At 38.7% G+C, this 25,392-nt stretch overlaps 1 protein-coding gene across 3 annotated transcripts in view; it reads left to right on the forward strand.

Moving 5' to 3' along the window:
* aspscr1 (ASPSCR1 tether for SLC2A4, UBX domain containing) overlaps positions 1-25,392 on the forward strand; it is a 205,092-nt gene that overhangs the window by 107,023 nt on the left and 72,677 nt on the right. For 2 of the 3 annotated variants that reach the window (XM_041217161.1, XM_041217159.1), the window contains 4 exons: positions 2,584-2,652; positions 7,271-7,425; positions 17,561-17,642; positions 19,696-19,762. In XM_041217161.1, the coding sequence (XP_041073095.1) occupies positions 2,584-2,652; positions 7,271-7,425; positions 17,561-17,642; positions 19,696-19,762 (373 nt within the window). The remainder of the gene's footprint in view (positions 1-2,583; positions 2,653-7,270; positions 7,426-17,560; positions 17,643-19,695; positions 19,763-25,392) is intronic. The other variant, XM_041217160.1, reaches the window with a different exon arrangement.

The following is a 25,392-nucleotide window of genomic DNA, read 5'->3' on the forward strand; positions in this document are numbered from 1 at the left end:
CCTTAAAAGAATAGATTAATTTAACTCCAATAATATGCTTGCATTTCCACAGAAACTTTAAAATAGGGATCATTGACTCAGTATTTGAATAGAGAAAGTGCACCAACATTTTAGCTTGAAGTATTTTACCTAGAGATTGGTGAATGTGTGTAATGTGCTTCTGAGGGAGACTGTGGAGGCAGCTCATGTGGGAAAAAATTAAGGGTGATTTGAGTTGATATTGGAGGGTGTGGGTGATTGAGAGGTATTAATTTTTCAGACTGGAAATGCAGGTTTGGTTCTGTACTTACTTAATTTTCCTGTTTGATGTCAGTCCATAACATAATTTGATTCCAAGGACTCAGTAATTGTGGCATTGATGGTGTACGATGAATAGAATTACGTTAACTGGAAAATTTAGAAAGGGACTTGGCAATAATAGTAGACTTTTTTCTTTCAGTAACTAGGCAATATAACAAAGCAGTTAAAAAAGCTAACAAAATGTTGAAAATGTATAGCTACAGCAACAGAACACCAGTATACAACACAGAGGCTGTGCTAAGATTCTGCAGTATATTGGTCTGATGATGTTTAAAGGACATGTCATAGGAGAGTGGGCAAGGTGGCAAAAATTGAGACAATGGACAATTTACTACATTCCTTTATGGAAGAGTATTTTATGTCACTGACATTATCTTTGTTGCAAACAAGAAAATAGTTGCTTCTGCACAGTCTGATGGAATGTTGTCTTTGCGCAGCTTCCAACATTAGTATGTTGTGCCTATAATTCAATTGGAATTATTGTCAAAGATGAGACCTTTTCAGAAATGCTTTGAAAAGCAGAAGAACCTCAAAAACCCCTCACTTTCCAGAAAGATTGCAGAGAATTGTTGTTAAGGGAATGACTGCAATCTACAGGACCTCAGTATTTGAATAGAGAAAGTGCACCAACAGTTTAGCTTGAAGTATTTTACTTAGAGGTTGGTGATGTGTGTGTAATGTGCTTCTGAGGGAGACTGTGGAGGACTTGAATAGCAAAATCTGCTATCAGCAACTTGATATATGCAGTTTGATGGAATCAGGATCATAAGGCTTGTGACCTCAAGATATACACACACCTACGTAACCCACAAAGACAAAATCTTAGATATCACAATGGTAAATAACATCCATTTCCTTAAAGCCTACCCAATCTGTCACCTTGTTTTAGTGGTAAGGGTGTTTGTAGATTCTGCTGTTATTGAATTGATTTGCACCATCATTCAAATATTGCTCTTTTGGATTTGAGGCACAGCACATCTATGGGATAAATAGTATGATGACAAAATCAGACTGTACAGGTTTTGCTTATAAGTAAGGTGATTTTAATTATGTAACACTATTCAATCCATTTTTCCCAGCTTTTGTTGCTTTCCTCTGTTCCAGTTCAGTAATTTTTGTATTTTTACTGAGATTGGATTTATTTATTGGAACTTGCTGCCCATGAGTACGAGGGTAGTGGAAGCAGAGACGATCAGTGATCTAAAAAGGAAAATGGGCACTTGAAGGAAATAAACTTGCAGGACTACAGGAATAGAGTGGGGGAATGGGAGTGACTGGATTTCCCCACGGAGACCCAGCATAAACTTGGTGAATGGCAGCCTTCTATGTTATAATTGATTTTGACTTTTCACCTTTCCCTGAAATTGTAACAATTTGTGTAAAACAAAAGTCAGGTCAAATGATGCATTGAGCTCAAGTCCATATATACACTCGTATTTTAAACCAGGACATCTTTTTTCTTAAAATGTCAAATTGTTCTGATACAAATTCAGTACAGGAGCACTTAAAACCATTGGAAATGTGTATAATAAAATTTTGGTATATACTGCTGTAATCTACTATTGTTACCTGTAAGAAAATGCCTTCTATTCGATTCTCAAGCGTGCCATGCATATTTCTTTCGGAATTCCAGGTGGTTATGTTTTTCGTGAAGAAAGGGGGAAATTTGGTCTTGTGGTGCTCGAAAGTTGGCGATGCTAGATTTGAACCCTGGGGCTCTTCTCCAAATTCATAGTATCTGCATTTGTGTAAACGTTACCCAACCCAATTCAGTCCCACACATTTTGGTTCTGAATAAATGGTACTTCCAAAGTATTGAGTCTCGTATGATAACAGATCCTTGGCACCTAGATTCATTGCCTTACTGACAAAAATTCACTCAAGATATTGTTGCTAATAGGAGGGTTAATTCACTTGCGGTTGTTGTAGCACCAGTAATCACTTGTCTATGAAACGAATTATATTTACAGTCTGTGCATAGTGGGGTTCCAAATATACTGCAAAGAATGCCACTGGTTTCTTTTGAGATAGCACAAAAATTTTGGAACTAGAATGTTTTGGAGAGTTGCTGTAAGCAGACACACCTTCCTCATTTAAAAAAAAAATCTATAATTAAGATGATTTTAATGCACTGCACTATAATCTACCATGTTAGGTTTCCCTAAAAGCTGCACCACCCAGGCTTGTTTGTCTTTCCAAATTAAATTTCTAACACAAGTCCAGGTAATGTCAATTATGCTGAAAATTACTCTGTAAACTCCATTCTTCATTTTTTTTTTGTAGAGTCCAGTTGACATCCAACCCCCGAAACTGGAATCCCTAGGAGCATCCATCACCAAAGAGCATTTGAAGGTACACACTGCTCGGTCATCCAGCCTTTTCACTCCATCTTCAATAATCACAAGTCTTAAGTGAAATGGTAATCCATATGTCAGTCATCAGAACCAAGTGTTGGGAATGTTGTGAGCATGAGTTCCAAAACTAGACCTGTTTTGGTCGAGTAAATTTTAGTTGGGACGTACCCAGCTCAGTACCGTTTAAATATGAAATTATGCTTCAAGTGAATTCAGAAGGTGGGAGTGGTGTTGGTGGGTGCTTATTTCTGAGTATCTCTGACTCACTTTAAATTCCTTGGGATTCAGAGCCAAACTCAGTACCGTGTGATTGTTCTCTGGTCCAGGATCCTATACTACTGATACCATGAAAAGAGCACTGGAGATACATTTGAAGGTACTGGACTTTACTGGACTTATAGATGAAGTAATGCCACAAAAACAGCCAGCATCCAACCTTAAATGGGTTTTTTTAACAGAAGACTTGACTAGTTGAAATATAACGAGGCATACGGCACACTTAATTTTTAATAACTTTTGATTGGGTTCGTTAATTAAAATTATGGCTATTTTAAAAACTTTAATGTATGGAAAGAACATTGATTCTCCTTTGGAATGAAATTATGTTGATCTACTTTGAGGCCATACTGATATAACTTGACTCTGCTTGTAAAAATTAATTTAAGTGCTTCAAAACCAGTATTAAAATGTTCTTACCCACCGATTGACTTTATGACACTTAGAGTATCTTTAAAAGAGTATCCATAAAAGCTGTCCTTTTGATCCTAGTTATTTGCTTATACTGATGACATCACATCCAATGTTACTCAGTAATTGGAAACATTGCTCAGTTGTGTTATATGTAACCTTGTATAGCAAGACAATTTCATGAGTCCAGGCTTTTCTTTGACTGTTTGAAAGTTGATTTAGTATAGTCGCATTGCTGTGAAACTTTAGGGTAAATGGGACAACCCGTTGTAAATTTCAATGCAATGGGAATTGGAAAAAAAACCCTTTCTATCAAAAGTAATGAAAGCTGGGTATAAATTATTTCCTTTTGCTGTTGAATTCTTTAAAGTCCTTTTTTTTTTTGCAACACTTGTGGTTGAAAACATCGCATGCCCTATTTTCCCATTTCGAATAAAATACTCATAAGGTGGAATTTCCTTTGCTACCAACATGGAAGGTATGGTAGCGTAGTGGCTATGTTACTGGTCTAGTAATTTAGAGCCTGGACTAATGATCTGGAGACATGAGTTCAAATCCCACCACAGCAGCTGGGAATTTAAATTAGATTAAATAAAATGAATAAAAAGTTAGATTCAATAATGATGACCATTTCTTCCCCCCCCCGCCTTCCCCAATGGTGGTTGACAGGGCCCTCAACCGTGTCCGACCCGTCTCCCACACCTCTGCCCTCACCTCTTCCCCTCCCTTCCAGAACCATGATAGGGTCCCCCAGTCCTGACCTTTCATCCCACTAGCCACTGCATTCAAAGGATCGTTCTGCGCCATTTCTGCCAACTCCAACATGGTGCCACCACCAAACACATTTTCTCCACCACCCCATCTTCCCCTCATACCCCATGTCAGCATTTCTTAGGGGCTGTTCCCTTCAGGACACACTGGTCCACTCCTCCATCACCCCCAACTCCTCATCCCCTTCGCACGGCACCTTCTCAGGCAATCGCAGAAGGTGCAACGCCTGAACCTTTACCTCCTCCCTCCTCACCGTCCAAGGCCCCAAACACTCCTTTCAGGTGAAGCAGTGCTTCACTTGCACCTCCTTCAATTTGGTCGTCTGCATTCGCCGCTCCCAATGCAGCCTCCTCTACACTGGAGAGACCAAACGCAGACTGAGTGACTGCTTTGCGGAACACCTTTGCTCAGTCCGCAAGTGTGACCCAACCTTCCTGTCACTTCAGCATTTCAACACACCATCCTGCTCTCATGCCCACATGTCTGTCCTTAGCCTGCTGCAATGTTCCAGTGAAGCCCAACACAAACTGGAGGAACAGCATCTTACCTTCCAGTTAGGCACCTTACAGCCTTCCGGACTTAACATTGAGTTCAACAACTTAATCCTTTTTCCAAATGTGCCCCCCCATCTTCCACAGGGCCATCTGTCACTTGTTTCTATGTATTGCTTTCACAGAGCGCTGACTCTTGTTCTGCTATTAACACCTGCTATTTTACTTTCATGTCACTATCAGCACCTTCTTTACTCTTTACTGCTGCCATTGACACTCCTTTTGTCTTGTGTCCATGCCATCTTTGTCAATCTCTCCTTAGCTGTCACCTATCCCTGACCTTCTATCTCTTTCCAGTTGTTCCACCCCATCCTAAACAGTATGAAATCCATTATATTTCTACTTCTCTTTTGCTCTGAAGAAGAATCATACAGACTTGAAACATTAACTCTGTTTCTCTCTCCACAGATACTGCCAGACCTACTGAGTTTTTCCAGCATTTTTTGTTCTTGTATTATATGAAACTTTTACATGAAAGCAATTGTCATATAATTCCATTTGGTTCATTAATTTCCTCCAGGGAAGGAAAGCAGTGGCTTCAGGGAAGGAAATCTGCCATCCTTATGCAGTCTGGCTTGTATGTGACTCCTGACCCACAGCAACCCCTTTTAACTACCCTTGCAAGTTTCTCAGTTGTATTCAAGGAGGTGTCTCACCACCACCTTCTTGAGGACAGTTCAGATGAGGAATAAATACTGGCCTTGTCAACAACATCTACATGCTATGAATTAATTAAAAAAGATACAGGAACCCTGCTTTATGGAGCATTGCTTTCTATCAAAACAATGCTAATGGTATATTTTTCAGGACAATTCATCACTAATATAACTTCCCAAGAACAGTGTTATTCAGAATTACAAATGTTGTTCCCCCTATTCAGTAATGTTTTTTTCTCATGCTTGTTTTCCCAGTATGTATACTGCTACAGATGGTTTTATTACAAGAATTGACAGACATTTTGGTACATTGTTATCAACATTCATGCTGAGAGTCCCAAAATAGGTTTGTTTTGTGAATTTAAATGACTGATAACCGAATGCAGGCCAACGTGACATTAGCCCTCTTGGGAGTCTGATTTTTTAGAGTCCTGTTGTTAGTTATACAAGTGCAATTGGGGTAAACTAGCAGTGTTTAACTAGACTACCACAAACCCAAGTTCACCAGATTACATTTGCTTCTAAATGTTCTGACATTACTCTCTTATTGTGGTAAATTCAACAAAAATCTTGATCAAATTAAATTTTCTGCCTGAAGGATCCTTTTTCCACCGGAGGTTTAAACATGGTAATTTGGAGAGTTTAAAAAAGAATAAAATACTGCAGATGCTGGAAATCTGAAAAACAAAATGTGCTAGAAGCACACAGATGAGACATCTGTGGAGAAAACAGACAAATAGCATTTCAAATATGAACACTTCATTGGAACTAAAAAATAAGGCAGTGGCTCGCAAGGCCATTTCAAAGGGAAGCTTTTTAAAAAAAAACAATGCAATTGAAAAGTGGAGGGGAAAAAACAGAACCACAGTGACAGGGAAGTAAATCAAATGATTAGTAAAGTGCTGAAGTGGAGACTGTAAAGTGATTAAATGCCAAAAATAATATTAGCTTGACACAAGAGAGATCAAGGAAATAAAAGACCTGTAATGAGGTGTGAATGACTAAAGGTGTGGGAGAGAGGCAAGCAGAATGGAAAGCATGAAAAACTGGTAAAGCAGAGCAAAGCTCAGTGACCAGGTAGAAGAAACAAGCAAGCAGACACCAAGAGTGCAGGTTTGGAGGGAAGTCACTTGAGGGGGAAAAGGAGGAGAGGAAAACAAACTAGGTTTTCCAGTGGCAGAAATCTTGGTTAGTTTGTTCCATTTTGGTGCTTCAGCAGTCACAATGATTGCTGGATTGATTGACTTGAATTCTAGTAATCAGAGCTGATCAAAGCACTAAGTGCAGATCTGATTGCAGGAGACATTTTTTTATAATTTCCCTGAAAGCAGTGAGTGCCTTCTGGTACCTCACTTTAAAAAGAGAGAACTTGCATTTATTTAGCACCTTCTATGACCTCAGGCTATGCTAAAATTTGTCGGAGCCTCTAAGTTACCTTTGAAACATAATCAAATTGGGCAAATTGTACACTGCAAGGCTGCACAAACAGCAGTGTGATAATGATCAGATGACGTGCTTTTGGTGGTGTTGGTTGAGAGTTAAATAATGGGCAAGATTGGAAGAATCTCCCATGCTGCTTCTCAGAATTGTGCCATAGGATCTTTTGCATCCACCTGAGGGCAGACAGGGTATCGGTTTAACGTCAGGTTGGAAAAATGGTACTTCCGACCCCTCCATACTGCCCTGAAGTGTCAACTTAGATTATGTGCTCAAGTTTCTGGAGTTGGGTTTCAACCTCCTGACTAACATGAGATTGCTACTGAGCCAAGGATGGCTGCTCAGTTCTGATGATATTAGTTCTTCGTTTGTGGGTATGTGGGGGGGGGGGGGGGGGGGGGTTGTTATTCATTTAGAATAAACGCCCTATAATGGCTAATTACCATAGCTGAGCATTTGACTGAATAAAACTGACTGTTGATGTGATAGCAACTTGATTTGTTTTTTATTTAAGCCTGTTGACAGAGAGGCACTTACTTACCATTTGGATGGGAAGAATCTTGTGGAAGGAATTCGAGAAGCAAGTGTTTTTGAGGAGCTACCTGATGAATTCTTTCAGGTTACCATAGATGACGTTCGAAAACGTTTTGCTCAACTGAAAAGTGAAAGGTAATCTAAACATTTGCCTGTGTCATTCTTATCACGAAGTTATTTAAGCAACTCAACTATACAAATATTAGTATAATCTCTCATTCAGATTTATAGTTAATGGGGTAAACAGTCCTGTACTGAAGCTTTTTGATTTGACTCATTACTTGTCTTCGTTAGGTACTTTCCTCATTGAAGATAGAAGAGTTGAGATTGATTCCCCTGTTTACCACTCAGGGCAGTTGTGATGTTGAAAGCAATCCTGTGATTGACAGTGCAAGTATCACACATGTCTTTAGAGGGGTTTTTGCGTGGAGCCTGTATCGGCTGCCAGTAGATAATGTAAACAAAGTCCGCAGCTGGGTTCAAGTCTCAGCCCAGCATTATGGCATTAATGTTACATGTTTCCCCCAAAATTGAGCAGGATCAAAGCAAGACTTATGAAGTTGCAAACATCATTTAGCTTTAATTACACATATAAGGGAATCTTGCTAATATCTGCATTCTGCTTTTTTTAAAGACTGCCTATTGGATTTTTAAACAGTAAATTTTGTATAGAAACAATATAATCAATTGACTAGCAAAAGTTGTTGACTGATTTCACTTTTTTATGTTGGAAATCTGAATAGTAAAAAAAAGATTTGGGAAACAAAAATATTCTGATGGAAAGGCAAAATTTTTCAACATCTGTTCTCAAACTGGTTATGATGCTTGTTGCTAGCCCATTTCACTGACCAGCTGTCACATGTGGATGAGATTGGAAAGGCAACAAAGTTTTATTGTGATAGTTATCTCAAAGTCTCGTATTAGGGTTGCTTTACTTTGACTACAAGAAGAATATATCTAGAAATGCAAAAATGCTGTTCAGTTCATACAACTCCCTCCTTCATCTACATTTCTTTTAGTATCAAGCTTGCTTAACCATGCAGAACCTTCAGGATATAAAGCTGCATGGGTTGAGGGAAGCTGAAGATTTGGGATATGCTATCCTATCCTCTGTAGTACTGAGGTGTTGCTTTATCGATCCCTTGAAGAAGTTCATCTTGAAGTACAATTCTAGGAACAATGTGTTAGAATTAGGGTTTCTTTCCTAAAGTTGTCATCTGTTAACATTGCAACATGCTCATTCCTGAGGCTATTTTTAATACTATGCTACAAGCTGCTGTATTCAGCTCTGTTTCTTTTTCTTAGTTTTAGAGATTGCAATTTTATTTTATCCCCGTCCAATGCCAATGTATTTTCCCACCTTTTCCTTCTATTCTGGGACTATGAAATACATTTTATATAATATAATAAATGCATAATATAAATTGCATTTATACAGCACCTTTCACAACTGCAGAACATACCAAAGTGCTTCACAGTCAGTAACGTACCTTTGGAACGTGTCACTGTTGTCTGCCGAGAATAGTGGCAACCGCTCAGCACATAGCAAGCCCCCACAAATACCATTGATATTAATGACCAGTTAATGTGTCTAGTGATCTTGTATTAAGGGTAAACATTGAACAGATCAGTTCTCCCAACTCATATTGCAAAGCAGTGAGATTAAGGACTGTGCATGTGTTTCCCAAGCAGAAGAATTGGAGGAGATAGCCAATTCCTGGAGATAGGTTGATGTGAAGGTGAGCAGACCCTCTCATTCAGCTAATTCAAACCAATGCAGTGAGGGGATGGAGAGATCATTCCTACCATAACTATAACTGAGGTGTAGCCAGATAGAGTTTAAAAAGCTGGACAGAAATATCCTGAACACTCAACCCCCAAAGTTCAAAATACAGAAGAAGCAAATAGTTTATCAATCAGTGGAAACAACCTTTCAATAACACTCATTGACCATTTTCATCATAATTAACTCCTCCATATGTAATTGCAGGGTGTCACACTCTGACTCTGTACTTTGAATTCCTCAGCTTGGCTGAATAGTTGAGTAGCGTTTTTGCCCCTGAGTCAAAAGGTTGAAGGCTTCAAATCCCACTCCGGAGACTTAAGCACATAACCTGGGCTATTATTCAATGGAGTGGTACACTGTTGGACGTGCTATCTTTTAGATGAGGCATCAAACCTATTCTTCCCCTCGGGGATATAAAAGATCCCATGGCATGGCACTATTTGAAAGAAGAAAGGCATCTTCCTCCTGGGTGTCCTCTAATGTATATCTGCCAAACAACATCACTTCAAAAAAAAAAGCTGGTTATCTAATCATCTCATTTCTTGGTGGGAGCTTGCTGTGTGCAAATTGGCTGCTGCATTTTCCATATTAAAACTGTGACTGCACTTCAAAAGTACTCATTGGCTGTAAAGCACTTTGGACATCCTGACGTTGTGAAAGGTGCTGTACAAATACTTTCCTCAATGCGTAATGGTGATGTGATGCATTTCAATTTATGTTTATGTAATATCACTTGTTGCTTCTCAGATCATAGACAGGCACTGTCGCTTTTCCCTCCTTTCTGCCACATAGTGTCTCTTTTATGTGAGCATAGGCAGTGAGTGCTAGCAAGTTTGAGATGTGTGCAGCATCACCTGAGTTCAATCCTTTCACATGTATCCATTTTCTAGGACAGTGGTGACAAGTAGGAAACATGGATTAGTCCCTTTCCAAAAAAAGGCAAGAACACTGAAAGAAATTGGACAATCTCAATTTCTACCCTGAATGACATCAGCTAATAATAAAGACCATAAGACATAGGAGCAGAAGTCAGCCATTCAGCCCATCAAGTCCACTCTGCCATTCAATGAGATCATTGCTGATCCGAGAATCTTCATTTTCTTGCCTTTTCCCCATGATCCTTGATTCCCTTACTGATTAAAAATCTGTCTATCCCAGTCTTGAATATACTACACAACCTAGCCTCCACAGCTCTCTGCAATAAAGAATTCAGCAGATTGACTACCTTCTGAGAGAAGAAATTCCTCCTCACCTCTGTCTTAAACGGGCGACCCCTTACTCTGAGATTATGCCCTCTGGTCCTGGACTCTCCCACAAGGGGAAACAACCTCTCAGCATCTACTCTGTCAAGCCCCATAAGCATCTAATATGTTTCAATAAGGTCGCTTCTCATTCTTCTAAACTCCAATGAGTACAGGCCCAACCTACTCCACCTCTCCTCATAAGAAAATCCCTCCATACCCAGGATCTACCTAGTGAACCTTCTCTGGACTGCCTCCAATGCCAGTATGTCTTCCTTTAGAAAAGGGGTCCAAAACTGTACACCGTATTCTAGGGTTGTCTAACTAGTGCTTTGTATAGTTTTAGCAAGACTTCCCTACTTTTATACACCATTCCCTTAGAAATAAAGGTCAACATTCCATTTGCCTTCCCTATTACCTGCTGAACTTGTACGCTAGCCCTTTGTGATTCATGCACAAGGGCCCCCAAATCTCTCTCTGCTCCAACTTTCTGCAGTCTTTCTCCATTTAAATAATATTCTTCCTGCCAAAGTGCATAACCTCACATTTTCCCACATTATATTCCATCTGCCAAGTTTTTGCCCACTCACTAAACCCCTCTATATCCCTCTGTAGACTTGTTGTGTCATCCTCACCACTTGCCTTCCCACCTATTTTTGTGTAATCCACAAAGGTGGCGATAGTACATTCACTTCCCTCATCCAAGCCATTAATATATATTGTAAATAATTGTGGCCCCAACACTGATCCCTGTGGCACTCCATTAGTTACAGGTTGTCATCCTGAAAATGCCCCCCTTATCTCAACTCTCTGTCTCTATTAGTTAGCCAATCTTTTATCCATGCCAATTTACTACCCCCAACACCATGGGCTCTTACCTTATTAAGTAGCCTTATGTGCAGTACCTTATCGAATGTCTTTTGGAAATCCAAATATATTACATCTACTGGTTCCGCTTTATCTATCCTGCTTGTTGCATCCTCACAGAATTCTAATAAATGCCAGGCATGATTTCCCCTTCATGAAGCCATGCTGACTCTGCTTGATTAGATTATGCATTTCTAAATGCTTGGCTGTTACATCCTTTATAATAGACTTCAACATTTTCCCAATGACGGATGTTAAGCTAACTCGCCTATAGTTACCTGTTTTTTTGTCTCCCTTTTTGAATAAAGGTGTTACATTGGCAGTTTTCCAATCCTCTGGTACTTTTCCAGAATCTAAGGATTCTTGGAAGATTACTACCAGTGCATCCACTATCTCTGTAGCTACTTCCTTTATTATCCTAGGATGTAATCCATCAGGTCCAGGGGAGCCCCATTAGTTTCCCTAGTACTTTTTCTCTAGTGATAGTTATTGTATTTATTTCCTCCTCCCCCTTTTTGCCCCATGATTATTTAGATTTTTTTGGAATGCTATTAGTGTCTTCTATCGTGAAGACTGACGCAAAGCATTTATTCAACTCTGCCATTTCTTGCTTCCCCATTATTATTTCCCCAGCCTCATTCTCTAAGGGGCCTAAGTTCACTTTGGCCTCTCTCTTCCTTTTTAAAGAAGCTATTAGTGTCTGTTTTTATATTACTTGCTAGTTTACTCTCTAAGTTTATTTTCTCCCTCTTTTTTTTTGTTTGGTCATCTTTTATTGGTTTTTAAAACTTTCCCAATCATCTGGGTTACCACTAATCTTTGCCACATTGTAGATTTTTCTTTCAATTTGATACTGTCCTTAACTTCCTTGGTTAACCATGGTTGGTTTATCCCCTTCCTAGAATCCTACTTCCTCACTGGGATATATATTTGTTGTGAGTCATGAACTATTTTCTTAAACGCCTGCCGTCTTTGCTGCTAAATTCCTTTCCCAGTCCACTCCAGCCAACTCTGCCGTCATTCCTTTGTAATTACCCTTATTTAAGTTTAACACAGTTGTTTCCGACCCAAGTTTCTCACTCAAACTGAATGCTAAATTCTACCATGTTACGGCCACTGTTTCCTAGGGGATCTTTTACTTTGAGATCATTTATTAAACCTGCCTCATTACACATTACCACATCCAAAATTGCCTGATCCCTGGTTGGATCCACAACACGTTGTTCTAGGAAACTGTCCCATATACACACTATGAATTATTGCTTGTGGCTACCTCTGCCAATTTGATTTTCCCAATCTACATGAAGATTAAAGTCACCCATGATTAATGTACCGCCTTTTCTACACACCCTCTATTATGACACAGCCGATGGTAAAGGCCGAGTTGCTCAAACCCCAGAGGGAAACTTGAAACAACTGTCATAACTCATTTTTGCAATTTGTATGTTTAGAGATGCCGGCTTTGAATTCAGTTGTGATAAGACCACTGAGTCTCAAGAAGCTTTTTATAAAACTAAATTAAGCATTTATTAATACAAGAAAAATTGTAAGCACATACATATGTCTACAGAATTACTACTATAATAACTACAAAAATCTGCTAATTAATCTGATTCTCAGTTACACCCCTGTTAAGGCAACAGTAAAACTCATAGATTTAAAGTGACATTTGGCAGTGCGCACCCTGGGCAGTCACATTCAAAATGAGTTTCTTTCAGCCCAGGGTCCTTGCAGACAGACTTTAGGTTTAAAGGCTGGAGGCTTCTTACACTTGATGGATCTTAAAATGCCTCTACCTTACACACAATCTCCTTTATACATATCTTTTTCTTTGAATGTAAATTTTCCATTGTATTACTAGATTTTTAATTTTACCTCTTCTAACAATAACATCATTTGATTCCACCAATTTTATTAGTAAGCTGAAAAGAATTAAACACATTGCTTGGCGTCTTCTAGCTAGGTGCAAGATTTCACCCATTCTTTTGAATGCTTTATTTAAAAATGCAAATTGCCCCCTTGACACCTATGTTTCTAAACTTCCCCGTGTTTATCTAATTACCATTTCAAACCTACTTCTTTCTATACATCAAAGCCTCTAGATCAGTTGGCTTTAATCCAGTTAAGACACAAACCCATACATACACATAGACACAGACACCGTTAAACCCTATTTTTAAAAAAAATTCCAATAATATTATAGACATTAATCTCTTCATGACACCTTCATTATCTCCTGATTTATCCTATGTCCTACAGTCTAGCTACTGTTAGGGGTTTGGGGGGGCGGGGGGGGGGGGGGGGTCGCCATAGACTACTCCCACCAGTGTCGTCTTCCCCTTGTTATTTCTTACCTCCACCCATATGGATTCTACATCTTCCGATCCAAGATCATTTCTTGCTAAGGTATTTATTTCATCTCGTACTAACAAAGCTACCCCACCACCCTTTCCTTCCTGCCTGATCTTCCGAAAAGTCTCATACCCCTGAATATTTAGTTCCCAGCTTTGATCTCCTTGTAACCAGGTCTCTGTAATGGATATAAGATCACACCCATTAACCTGTATTTGTGCCGATAGTTCATTTATTTTGCTTGAATAAGAGCCGTTAATTTTGTCTTTTTGTACCATTTTTTCCCCCTTTGACCCTATTTGCTGCTGTTGTTTATGTTTGTACACCCTGTCCCTTCCTGTCACACTCTGGGTATCATTAACTAAATAGCTGCCCTGCAATGCTGCCGTATCCATTCACTTTGTAAGCGTACATATCTCCTCTCTGGAACCCTCCTCCCCACCCCCTCACTTTTAGTTTAAAGCCACTCTACAGCCCTAATTATTTGATTTGCCAGGACAGTGGTCTCAGCATGGTTCAAGTGAAGCCCGTCCCACTGGAACAGTTCCCTTATACCTCATTACTGGTGCCAGTGCCTCATGAACTGAAAACCATTCCTCTCACACCAGTATATGGGTCACACATTTAACTCCTTGACTTTATTTACCTTATGCCAGTTTGCCTGTGGCTCAGGTAGTAATCCCGAGATTATTACCTTGGAGGTTTTGCTTTTTAAGTTAGCTCCTTATTGATCAAATTCTCCTCCTTTCAGATCCTCCTTTCTAGTCCTGTCAATGTTGTTGGTACGAGCTTGGACAACGACAACTGGAGCCCTCACCCCAAGTTCCTGTCCAGCCCTGAGGAGATGTCCTTAACCCTGGCATCGGGCAGTAACACAGCCTTCGGGACGCACGCTCATGGCTACAGAGCACAGTATATATCCCCTAATTATACGGGCCCCTACCACTACAACGTTCTTATTTCCTCCCCCCACTTAAATGGCTCCCTGTACCACGGTGCCATGGTCGGTTCGTTCATTCTCCATGCAGTTTGCGAGCATTTCGTAACTGTTGGACAATTGCAGGGGCTGAAGCTCTTTGAGTGCTACCCCTGGGTCCCCATACCTGCCTCACCTGCAGTCACTCCCTCCTATCCTTGATCACAGACCAAATTTGAATGACCTAATCTGAGGGTTGTGACCCCCCGCCTCCTGGAGCAAAGTGTCCAGGTAACTTTCCTACTCCCTGATGTGCCACAATGTCTGCAGCTTGAACTCCAGCTCCTCAATTCAGATCCCAAGTTCCTCGAGCTGCAAACGCTTATTATAGATATGTTTGCTCTGAATCATCTTGGTGTCCAGCAGCTCCTATGTGCTGCAGCAGCAACACAATCACCCATTCTTCCATCACCACCATATTTCACTTAATTTATTAATTAATTACCCTGGTATCCCTGCTCTTTACACTTGAAGAATCCCCCCGCTCTTTGCACTTTAATGTAATTAATTTTTTTTACACCAGTATTAATCTTATGCTGTTTCAAACTGTGAAACTCCCAGCTCTCCTCTTGCTGTTTCAAACTGTGAAACTCCCGCTCTCCTCTCGCTGTTTCAAACTGAGAAACTCCTGGCTCTCCTCTCGCTGTTTCAAACTGAGAAACTCCCGCTGTTTCAAACTATGAAACTCCCGCTCTCCTCTTGCTGTTTCAAACTGTAAAACTCCCGCTCGCATCTCGCTGTTTCAAACTGTGGAACTCCCGGCTCTTCTCTCGCTGTTTCAAACTGTGAAACTCTTGCTCACCTCTCGCTGTTCCAAACTGTGAAACTCCCGGCTCTCCTCTCATAGATCACAGAACCAAGCACCTTCCTGTTTTGTTTGGCTGGTTCAGTAACACAGCATTCGATGTGAACTCAATTAGATGCTCACCTCACCTGTATATCATAGCTGGTAATTGTTAATATAGACCACACCAACCCCTTGATTAGTTTCAGTCTGTGACTCATTCTGGATATCAATGATCTTACATGTAAATCACCTGAACCCCTCAATTATATCCCAGCCAGAAACTTGCTCCTGGATATCGGTTGTTCTGTTATATGCTTTGTTTTAAAGTATCATTATATGTATAGTGTCTGTTTTGATTTATGTTGAGATTAGATTTGGAAAGTAAAGGTTAAGATTAAGGTTGCATAGTAGGATGCATCAATATATTAAAAAAAACTGCATTCAGTCTGACGTAGGATGAAAGTAACCCAGTATTTGAGCACTGCGGCAGTAGTCTAAAAGATCAGGGGTGGAGAACCTTTTTTTATCATGGGCCATTCACACACCGTCAAAATCAGTCGTGGGCCCCACACTCAAAAATCAACTTAATTTGGTTGATTCTCTCTTTCTAGAGAAAATATAGAAATGTTCAACTCACCTGCTTTTTTAATATGATAGCTGAATTTGAATATTATATTATTAAATATTATTATAGTAATTTAGCTAACACTTTTATCCAAAGGAAATTTGTCATGATGATGATAAATGCTATTTTGAAGGTGCTCCTGTCACCAATATATATCAGGCGTGTCCAACCAGGCCTTTCTATCAGGCCTGCGGACCCCATGTTTAAAATGCTGGTAAGTAAATGCGAAGATTTTGTGAGTTTCTGCTCCAGCAATCACAGGCTGTTTCTCTTCTGCGTTTGCTGTTGATAAGCTCACTAGTGATCCGATCAGCAACGAAGGTGGGAAAGAACCAGTGTCTGATTAGAGGAGCAGCTTCCTTCAGCTGAGACCTGAAAAAACCTGGCACACTCCCAGTCTCAGGGTTTGTACTGACCCTTGACCCCACACACCAACACACTCGCACCACCTCACACAGTGGGTATGGTGAGGTTGAGTGAGCAAGGCACCCTGAGACTGGGAGTGAGTCGGACAAACACAATTTGACCCCCTCACACCTGAATGGTCATCTTTATTAATTCCTCACTTTTTGAAAATTATCCATTTATTGCTGTGATATTGCTTTACTTTTGCTCAGCAAGCTGGTTCTTTTCCTCCATACCTCAACATTTTATTGAATTTCATGTTTAATGTTGCACCAAATCTTAAACTTTTTGAAATTTTCTCATCAGTCCTTGAGTGAGAAAAAAATTGAAATGTCACCCCCCTCGCACAAATAGGTTGGACAAGCTTGGTCTATGTTTTTAGAAATCTTGTTGTGAGCCGGATGAAATTGAGCAATGAGCTGGATCCAGCCCATGAGCAGTAGGTTTCTAACTCCTGGTCCAGATCATTAGAAAGAATTGGCAATACAGGTCTGTGTGATCAAATGTAATGTTTAAAGTTAATTAAAGTTGTATTAATCAGCATTACAAAGATAGTGATTTGGAACTCAAAATCACATTTTTTACAATTCCATTGAGCGCTTCTTAAATCATGTTGATCTGGGAACAATTTGGTAAACGATTTTTAATAAAACTTGAATCTGTCATATTATAGCCTTGTTTTCTGTCACCATTTGGATAGATGCTTTTAATCACAGATGCTAGGTTTATGTAGTCTCAATTTATATCTCATGGCATGCAAACTGATGATGAATAGAACAGAAGAAAGCTCAAACTACTAAACAAAAATATCTATTAATTCCAAAATCTTGCTAAAGTGGAAGAAGTCGAAGTAGACAAGAGGAGGGATCAAATGCATTCAAACTATTAGCTACAAGAGAAACTGTTCTTCTCTTATGATTACAATATGTAGGACAAAAAAATGGATATTAAGGCTGCGACTTTCCTGACGGTCCTTAACCGTCGATTGAGATAAATTATTTGACCCCCGAATCAGCGAATGATTACTGATTTTTGAAGATGTGGTTTTATTTTGCCAAAATGCTGGAACGAATCAGTGGTGTATGTAAGATAAGGATGGGATTAGACCGGGCTATAACAGCACCTGATTAAATCGCCTTCCTATGGAATCTTATATTTGCAAGAGGCCAATATGATTGGGATACGAGATGAGGAAATTGCTAAATGTATTTCATTGTTTCTGATTGCTCAGGCGACAGCTTGAAGAGGCTCCGTTGATGACAAAATCTATGAGAGAATCTCATATGAAAGAAAAGACTGAGCGCTATCCTAAGGTTAGTGAATGTCCTGTTTTCTGAAAAAAAATCACATCAGTAATTAATCATCGTGAATTGAGTTAATTTTTAGAACTAAGACTTTGGTTGAATATTATATGTGATAAAACATTTCATTTTCTAACAACCCTCTCATGTGAAAACATTACTTCTAACCTCTCATTCTTCTAGTGATAATGAGACTACATGAGCAAATAGCTCAACAGCCATTGGGAAGAATATTTCACTGGTTTCCCCTTTCAGTGATGAAGCCTTTTTTTTTAATTCCTTTCTTCAAAGAATAACCTGCTTTTAAATATGACATTATGACATGACATTCTTAAGGCATCAAAAGATCTTTATATCTGACAGGCATGCTTGTGAATCTTTACTATAATTTCTGTGTTTCATATCACTCCAGGAGTGAACTTTCCTAACTGTTCTGGGATGTATGCCTTCTAGGCCTGTTGACTTTTCAGATATCAGTCCAACATCCTTTCCAATACAATGTGGTTTTAAATATTTATTTCCAGCACTGTCTAATCCACCTCGCCTTAGGTTATCCTCCAGTCACAATTTCTTCTCCCTTCCTCTGTAAACAAAAAAAGCAAAATACTTAGTAAACACATCTAAATAATAATGTATAATAAATAAGTCATATTATTTTTCATAGCTTGATTGTCTACCATTTCTTCAATTTCAAGCACAACTTGCCCCATGTCAACTCTTAAGTAGTCCCACCCTCCTTTGACTGTCCCTTTATTCTCTCTCACTCAAAAGCTTTTGTCCTTTTCTTTACATTTACCACTTGTCTTACTCAGAGCTGGAATTTCTTGCAGGAAAGAAACTTGAAAGGAGTCACAATCCAGTTTTTAAATTGCTAAAAAGCATGGATAATATGGATATAGCCAAGACATTTCAATACAAAATATCTGATTTATATTGGTGATTAAAATAATAATTTCACATTACCAAATAGATGAATTGCGCGTACCCTGGCTACATTGAAGTTTAAGAAGGCACTGTACCAAACATCTGATTAAAAGTTGAACTGTAGGTTATAAGGTTAAGTATAGACATAGATGATCCAGTCTGCTTGATGTAATGGGGAAGGTTTCCATGGAATACTTCTGGCCAGAGTGCAATGTTCCATTGAACTTTTGCTAAATTACTTGAAGTCTTCTATTGAATGTTACATATAAAGCACAGATACTAGTCTTATTCATAAAATCATGTTTTATTCTTGGAGGGAGAAAATGTTTGTCATTACATGATAAAATAATTTTGCAAAATTATTTTTAGGCAAAGAATTTAGCCTGAAGTTGAAAGGGACCAAAAAAGTGTTGCCATTTCAGGCAATCCAAACACTGAATTGAATTTAACAAAGTTTTGAAATAAATATCGCATCAGGAATCATGTGTATATTTATATGTTCATCTGTATGTGTATGTGTGTCACTTAAGTCACGGAGGGAAGAGAAAACGTTATGGTTTATCCCAAGTACATATCTAAGCAAACTCATAGCTACAGTATTGGTTTAACCCTTACAACATTTTCTGATGCTTCTCAAATGTTTTCCCATCACCGAATGAAAGTGAAAAAAAACTAACATGCACAAACTTGTGCTCTTGTTTGCTAGATTTTAATTCTCACCTACCAAAGTCTTTTTTTGCTTTCCTCTTTCGCTCGCTATTCTATTCGACAGCACTGGCCTTGACTTATCTCCTGTTTGAGATGAAGTGATATGAAGCTTTGAGACGTTTCTTTTGCCAGTCTGATTGAGAACGACTCTCAATCAGCCAGGGGTATTAATTGGTGTTCTCCCTACTTGAAAGCTACAGGACCACATCTTGATTAGTTATTTGAATAGAATGACAAAGCTGAACTGTTTTAGTTTTTTGTGTACAAATGGCGGCAACAGGGTACTTAATTTTTTCAATGGTATTTTGCAATGTACTTGTATTTTTAAAAAAAAACTTAAGGAAGTATTCCAGAATTATCCAAAGATTCTTTTCATGTAACTCTTTAATAAACAATTTTGACTTTAATTTCACTTTTTTCTTTGACTAAATAGGTTGTTGTAAGAGTGCAGTTTCCTGACAGATATGTCTTACAAGGATTCTTCAGACCCCTTGAAACAGGTGAATTTACTGTCCATTTACTATTTTAATTTTTTTAGGAAATGCAGTGAATATCTGGCACATCATCACACTTTGGCCATGTGTTGTATATGGGTGGGGAGTTTTATACTTAGTATCTTTCATTTCACATTCCAAGACTCAGACCTGAACCAGTACCATGATTGTAAAAACTCATGCCTTCGTCAAAATACTACAACCCTGGTACTAGCAGCTTCAGATTCACAACAAACCTGAGTATAAGCCTTCACTCCATGACACTTGATGATGGACACAAATAATAGCCCCAAAACCAAGACCGTTACTACTGATGTCTTACACTAACATCTTGGGCTCAGCTAGAATTAAGAGTCAGGGTCAGACTCTGCCTCAGTCAGAGGCACTGCCCATTCAGCCGCATGGCAACTTGGAAAGAATTTTGAATCAGCACTTTGACGTTCACATAAGGGTGAACTGCCTCTTCCCAAACATGGGAGAGATAACAAACAATATAAGAACACTATGAAGTGGAAGCTTCATGCTAAACAGTGGAGGGAAATTTAAAATCCTTCGTACAACTTTGATAAAGAAATGATGGACTGTAAACCAGGTTACTTCCAATCTGCCAGCAAGTCCAGTGAAACATCTGTTTTCCTTGTGCCAACCAGAGTTTAAGTTTTCACTGACACTGAAAGTAATAATATGTGTACATAAATATGTTACAAATATAAATACAAGTATAAAGCCATTCAACATCAGAAGTAACCTACTAAGCTCCTTATATGAATGCTGAAAGCACATTTACCTATTCTCACCCTCTTGCTGCTTTTCCTGTTGAAGGTATTAAAGGCATAATTTTTCTAAACTCCTTTTTGATGCTGGGCCAACTTTAAAAGCTTAGCTATCACTTAAAGAAAAACAGCTTTAGAAGTATTGCCAGCCAGTTAAAATCTGCAATTTGGAGCATTAGTACGGTTGTATCATAGATATAAGGAGCTGGCAGCACCTGTACAAATAAGTTCATCCATAGCACTCGGTGAATTAAATCTGTGATAGATGAATAATATCAGTGTAATCAATTAATTCAGATTATTTTTCATTCGGGCATTGTGTGCCTGATAATAAATAGTGAATTTATAATGTCCTTTACAGGTCATATTTAAATCTTGATCCTTGGTGAAATCATTTGAATGCACTTATCAAACTTGTGAAATCTTCTGCAGATATTGAGTAAAGAAGCTGGTTACCCAGCTTCTTTTTCAATCATGCACATATAGTCACCCAGAGGCAAACGTGTTTTTATAGTTTTCATCAACGTGCTCATTCACCAGCCTGATTGCTTTGCACTAGTCTTTATCGTTCTTAGCAACTTTGTACTAGTAGTAGTAGGTGTGATACTCAGACATACCTAATTAGTCCTGTAGAAAATGTCTTTGCTCTAACTTGCAGATTGAGGTTACCACTGGACAAGTTAATGTATAAAATTAGGTGATTTTAATTTTGCATAGAAAATTAGCCTCTAACCTACAAGATAAACTGTTGTTCTTGGCCATGCATTTGGGCGAATGAGTCAAGTGTTTACTTTCAGTGAGGAGGGAAAATCAGAGGATATGATGTCTTGGGACATTGAAATGCATCTTCAGTATAAGATTACAAAATGGCATTGTTAGGTTTCTAACTTGGGGCAGATAATACCTGAAGAGAGAGGGAAGGCATAATAAACTTGTGTTTGGAGGAGTGTTATGCATCGATCTGCAGAACATTGCATAACTTGTTTTTTCTGTGCACGTCCATGAGTATTGCATTTGTAGCACTTCTTCAGGCATATAACATGTGCAGTGTATCTCTTGAGACTTGTTTACTAGATTTGACATACATTTGTTTTTCATCTGTATAACACATATTTAAAATCTAAATATTTAAATCACAAATAAACAGGAGACACATGGAAACTCTTTGTAATGAGCTTTTCATGCCTGCCTCTTTTCAGTTTTCCTCCTTCATTCACCAGATCTCAGCCTTAAAATAGGAATCTGTTCAATGTAGTTTAAGAGGGCAGTCACAAAAACTTTAAAATGTGATCATAAGAAGGAGGCACAAGATAATTGCAACTCATCTTCATTACTCTATCCAGAAGATGTTACTCCATCCCCCCAACTATTCTAGCATCTAAATTATTCCAGAATTTTTTCCTCCATTATCTGCAATTCCATTCCATGTGTTGATTGTGCTTTGTGTATTTCCTAATCTCACTCTTAAATATGCCTCTGGCTAGTTTGCATTGTGTCCCCTTGTCCTACTCTTGCAATTTATTGTAAAAAAAATTCTGTTCTTAAATTTTCCATTCCATAACTATTGTTATGTACCTCTAAGATCTCTCTTTTAGGTTGGAATGTTTTTTATCCAGTATTTTTTCCCCCTAACTTTGTCAGTGAGTAAGTTGTGTGGCTGTACTCTGTAGTTCTTCAGTGCTTGTGTGTCTCCCCTCTTACTTTAGAAGATGTCTCCACTCATAGGGAGACCAGAATGAGGGGCCATAAATACAAAATAGTTACCAATAAATCTATTGGAAATTCAGGAGAAACTTGCTTAACTATCAATAGCAGTGTATTTAAGGGGGAGATGGATAAACATGAGAGAGGAAAGGATAGAGAGATATGTTGATGGGGCTTGAATGAAGTAGGGTGAGAGGAGGCTTATGTATGGCATGGACACCAGAATGGACTTTGAGCTGGTTGGTCTGCTTCTGTGCTGTAATTGCTGTGCAAGGCTTTACACTTGAACGTTTTCGTTAGTATTTGGATAGCTGAATGTTAGGGGAAGTTTATTTTTTATTAAAAGTTGAAGAAATGAGAGGCTGAGTGGTTCAGACTCAGAGAAATTGATTTCAAATCAGAACTGTTTATCTGGACCATTTATAACAAATAGACTTCACTATACATTATACAGCTTTAACTAAGCATTTCTGTTTTAAGAATTTTATTACTTGCAAAGCTCTGTTTAAATCAATCTTCCCTTTCACTTGGATGCCATCCAATTTACAACTCTGTGTGTACATGTTTAGTCCAGTTTTAATTCTTCCCTGCCATGATACGAGCTGAACGCAATCTTGTTTTTTCATGTTGGGAAAGGTTTTTTTGTTAAAAATGTCTAATTAGATTTTGTTGTGATATGGAAATTTGAATCAAATATTTAATTTATACAACTAGTATGTACTCATTTGAGCTCTGAAGTTACTACAGAGCAACATTTCCAGGAGCAGGCAGCTTCAGTTGTGTAATAGGAAGAACAGCAAAAACTTCTCTTTAAAATATAAATACTGCCGCAAACAGTACACTTGCTGATGAACAACAAGTAGCGTTGCATTGCTGGCAAGTAACCGTTAGCGTTCTTACTTTGGATATGGTAGTAGCACCACACAGGATAGATCTAAATTCAATTTTGAATGTTATTCCAAGAATATATTATGAATTAAAAGCTTTTGTGTGGCAAAACTGCCATTCAAAATATGGACGCAATCAGAACTTTTATGTAATGTGAAAGAAATTGTGTACAATATGAAAGTTGTAAAGTCTTACATGGTTAGATAGAAGCTCAGACATTTGGTGAACTTTCCCTTGTCTTTGAAGACTATCTCCCCTTGTGTTCTATTGGTTGGGTTTTATTAGAGACTTTCAGTAATGGTAATTTAAAAATCCTAAGATGTTTCTCTCCTTCAGTTGCATTTTTAATGCAAGATAAATCATTGAGTAAACCAATTTGTGGAAGATTTATTGAGGTGCAGCACTTCTGGAGAAATACTTGGTTATATATTGGCTATTGAAATGCAAGCAACTAGGAGCAGGTGTGCTACATTCATTTTGCCAAAATTTTTATTTAATAAATCATAAGTATTAAAGTTGAAAGATGCATTGTGAACAGAAGGTATCTCAGTTTAAGAAAAATGTGCATTTATATAGCATATTTCACACTTCCAGATGCTCAGTGTCTCACAGCCAGTGAAGTGCTTTTGAAGTGTAGCCACTTGTAATGTAGGGGAATGTGATAGTGAATTTGAACACAGCGAGGTCCCACAAACAGTAGTAAGAAAACTGACCAGACAATCTGTTTTTTGGAGCTGGTTGAGGGATAAACGTTAGGATATTGGTATATAAAGGACATCTCTGTCCTTTTTCAAATAGAGCCACATCTCCCCTAGAGAAATGATGGGCCCTCAATTGAATGTCCCTGTCAAAAGGCAATACCACTGACATTGCAGTACTTCTTCATAATGCATTTGGTCTCACCCTGGAATATGTGCTACGTCTTGATGCAGCTGAGAGAGAGCCAGTTAATCTGTTCTTTGGTGATGTTTGAGGGATAAAAATCAGTAAGTACACAAGCAGAACTTCTCTGCTGTTTGATTGTCTTCCAACAGAGCTCCAGCCACCTGAACAAGCGTATTGGGCCTTAATTCTATGCCTTATCCAAAAGATGCATCTTTGGTACTGTTGCCGAACAACAATCTAAATTATATGCTAAGGGTCAGGAGTGGGCCTTGAACCCACAACCTACTGACTCAGATTATAATGTTGCCACTGAACCAGAATTATGAACTCTGACCTTGCATCCCATTTATTTAAATTAGGCTACACTTTGAGCAAAGTTTGCCATTATCTGATAGAACACTTTTCAGTAGTTTGGCAAGGGAAGTTTTCAGGATGATCAATCCCAACCTCCCACAAAGTTTGTATTGAGGTATTCATAGAGAAACTCAAAGTTTTTCTGTAAATTTTTTTTTGTCAAGTTGAGTGCTGGAGAATAGACTATTTCCCAGTTTTAGCGTTCCCAACAAAGAATGGCCGGTATAAAGTTCCCTTTACTGTGCTGTAACAATTTGCCTAAACCTGAACGTACATAGATTGATCGGTTTCTCTTGTCACTGGTCCCTTTGTTTTCTGTAAGTGAGATTGCCAGTGAGGTGCAAATTTGACATGAGTTTTTGGACTGCAAGCCAACTAACAGTTGAGATGACATAATCTGCCCTTGCATTGAAACTTTTGCAACCAACGAAGGGAGAAGGCTGGGCTGCATTTGAGTTTAAGTATCAAAAGTGAATGGCTGATGAACTAACTCAGTATGTCAGCCAGTCGAATGGTCAACTCTGCATTTAAGCTTTTACACGTAAGCTGGTGTTTCAGGTGACTCACAGGCACAAGTGGATGCTGCACCAAATGTCAAATACTGTGGATGCTGGAAACCTGGCCAAATGTAAGTCAGGAATAGACTGCATCTGACTTATCACAAATGAAATTCAACCAGCTTTGTTCTGCTATACAGTCTACTTGTGATAAGTAGAGGCACGTCTGAATTTTTTTTTTAAAAACCGATTATCCAATAATTTCGAATGGGGCAAAATAAATAATGAATGCTTGGGACCAAGTCATTCCTAGATTTCAGAATTTTCTGGATTACAAAATGATGTTAGAATGCCTAACCACAAGTGTGTGGACTGGAAAACGCCAGAGATATAAATTTGTACCTGAAGCACCAAACAGTGACAAACATAAAGCAGTAATATCCAAACGCTGTACCTTCCATGTTTCCACCTGCAAAATACTGTACTAAAATGCTGCTGTGACATCGAGGGAGCAAGTGATTCTGCTCAATAAATT

Source organism: Carcharodon carcharias, chromosome 22 (assembly GCF_017639515.1).
Source record: "Carcharodon carcharias isolate sCarCar2 chromosome 22, sCarCar2.pri, whole genome shotgun sequence".
NCBI lineage: Eukaryota > Metazoa > Chordata > Chondrichthyes > Lamniformes > Lamnidae > Carcharodon > Carcharodon carcharias.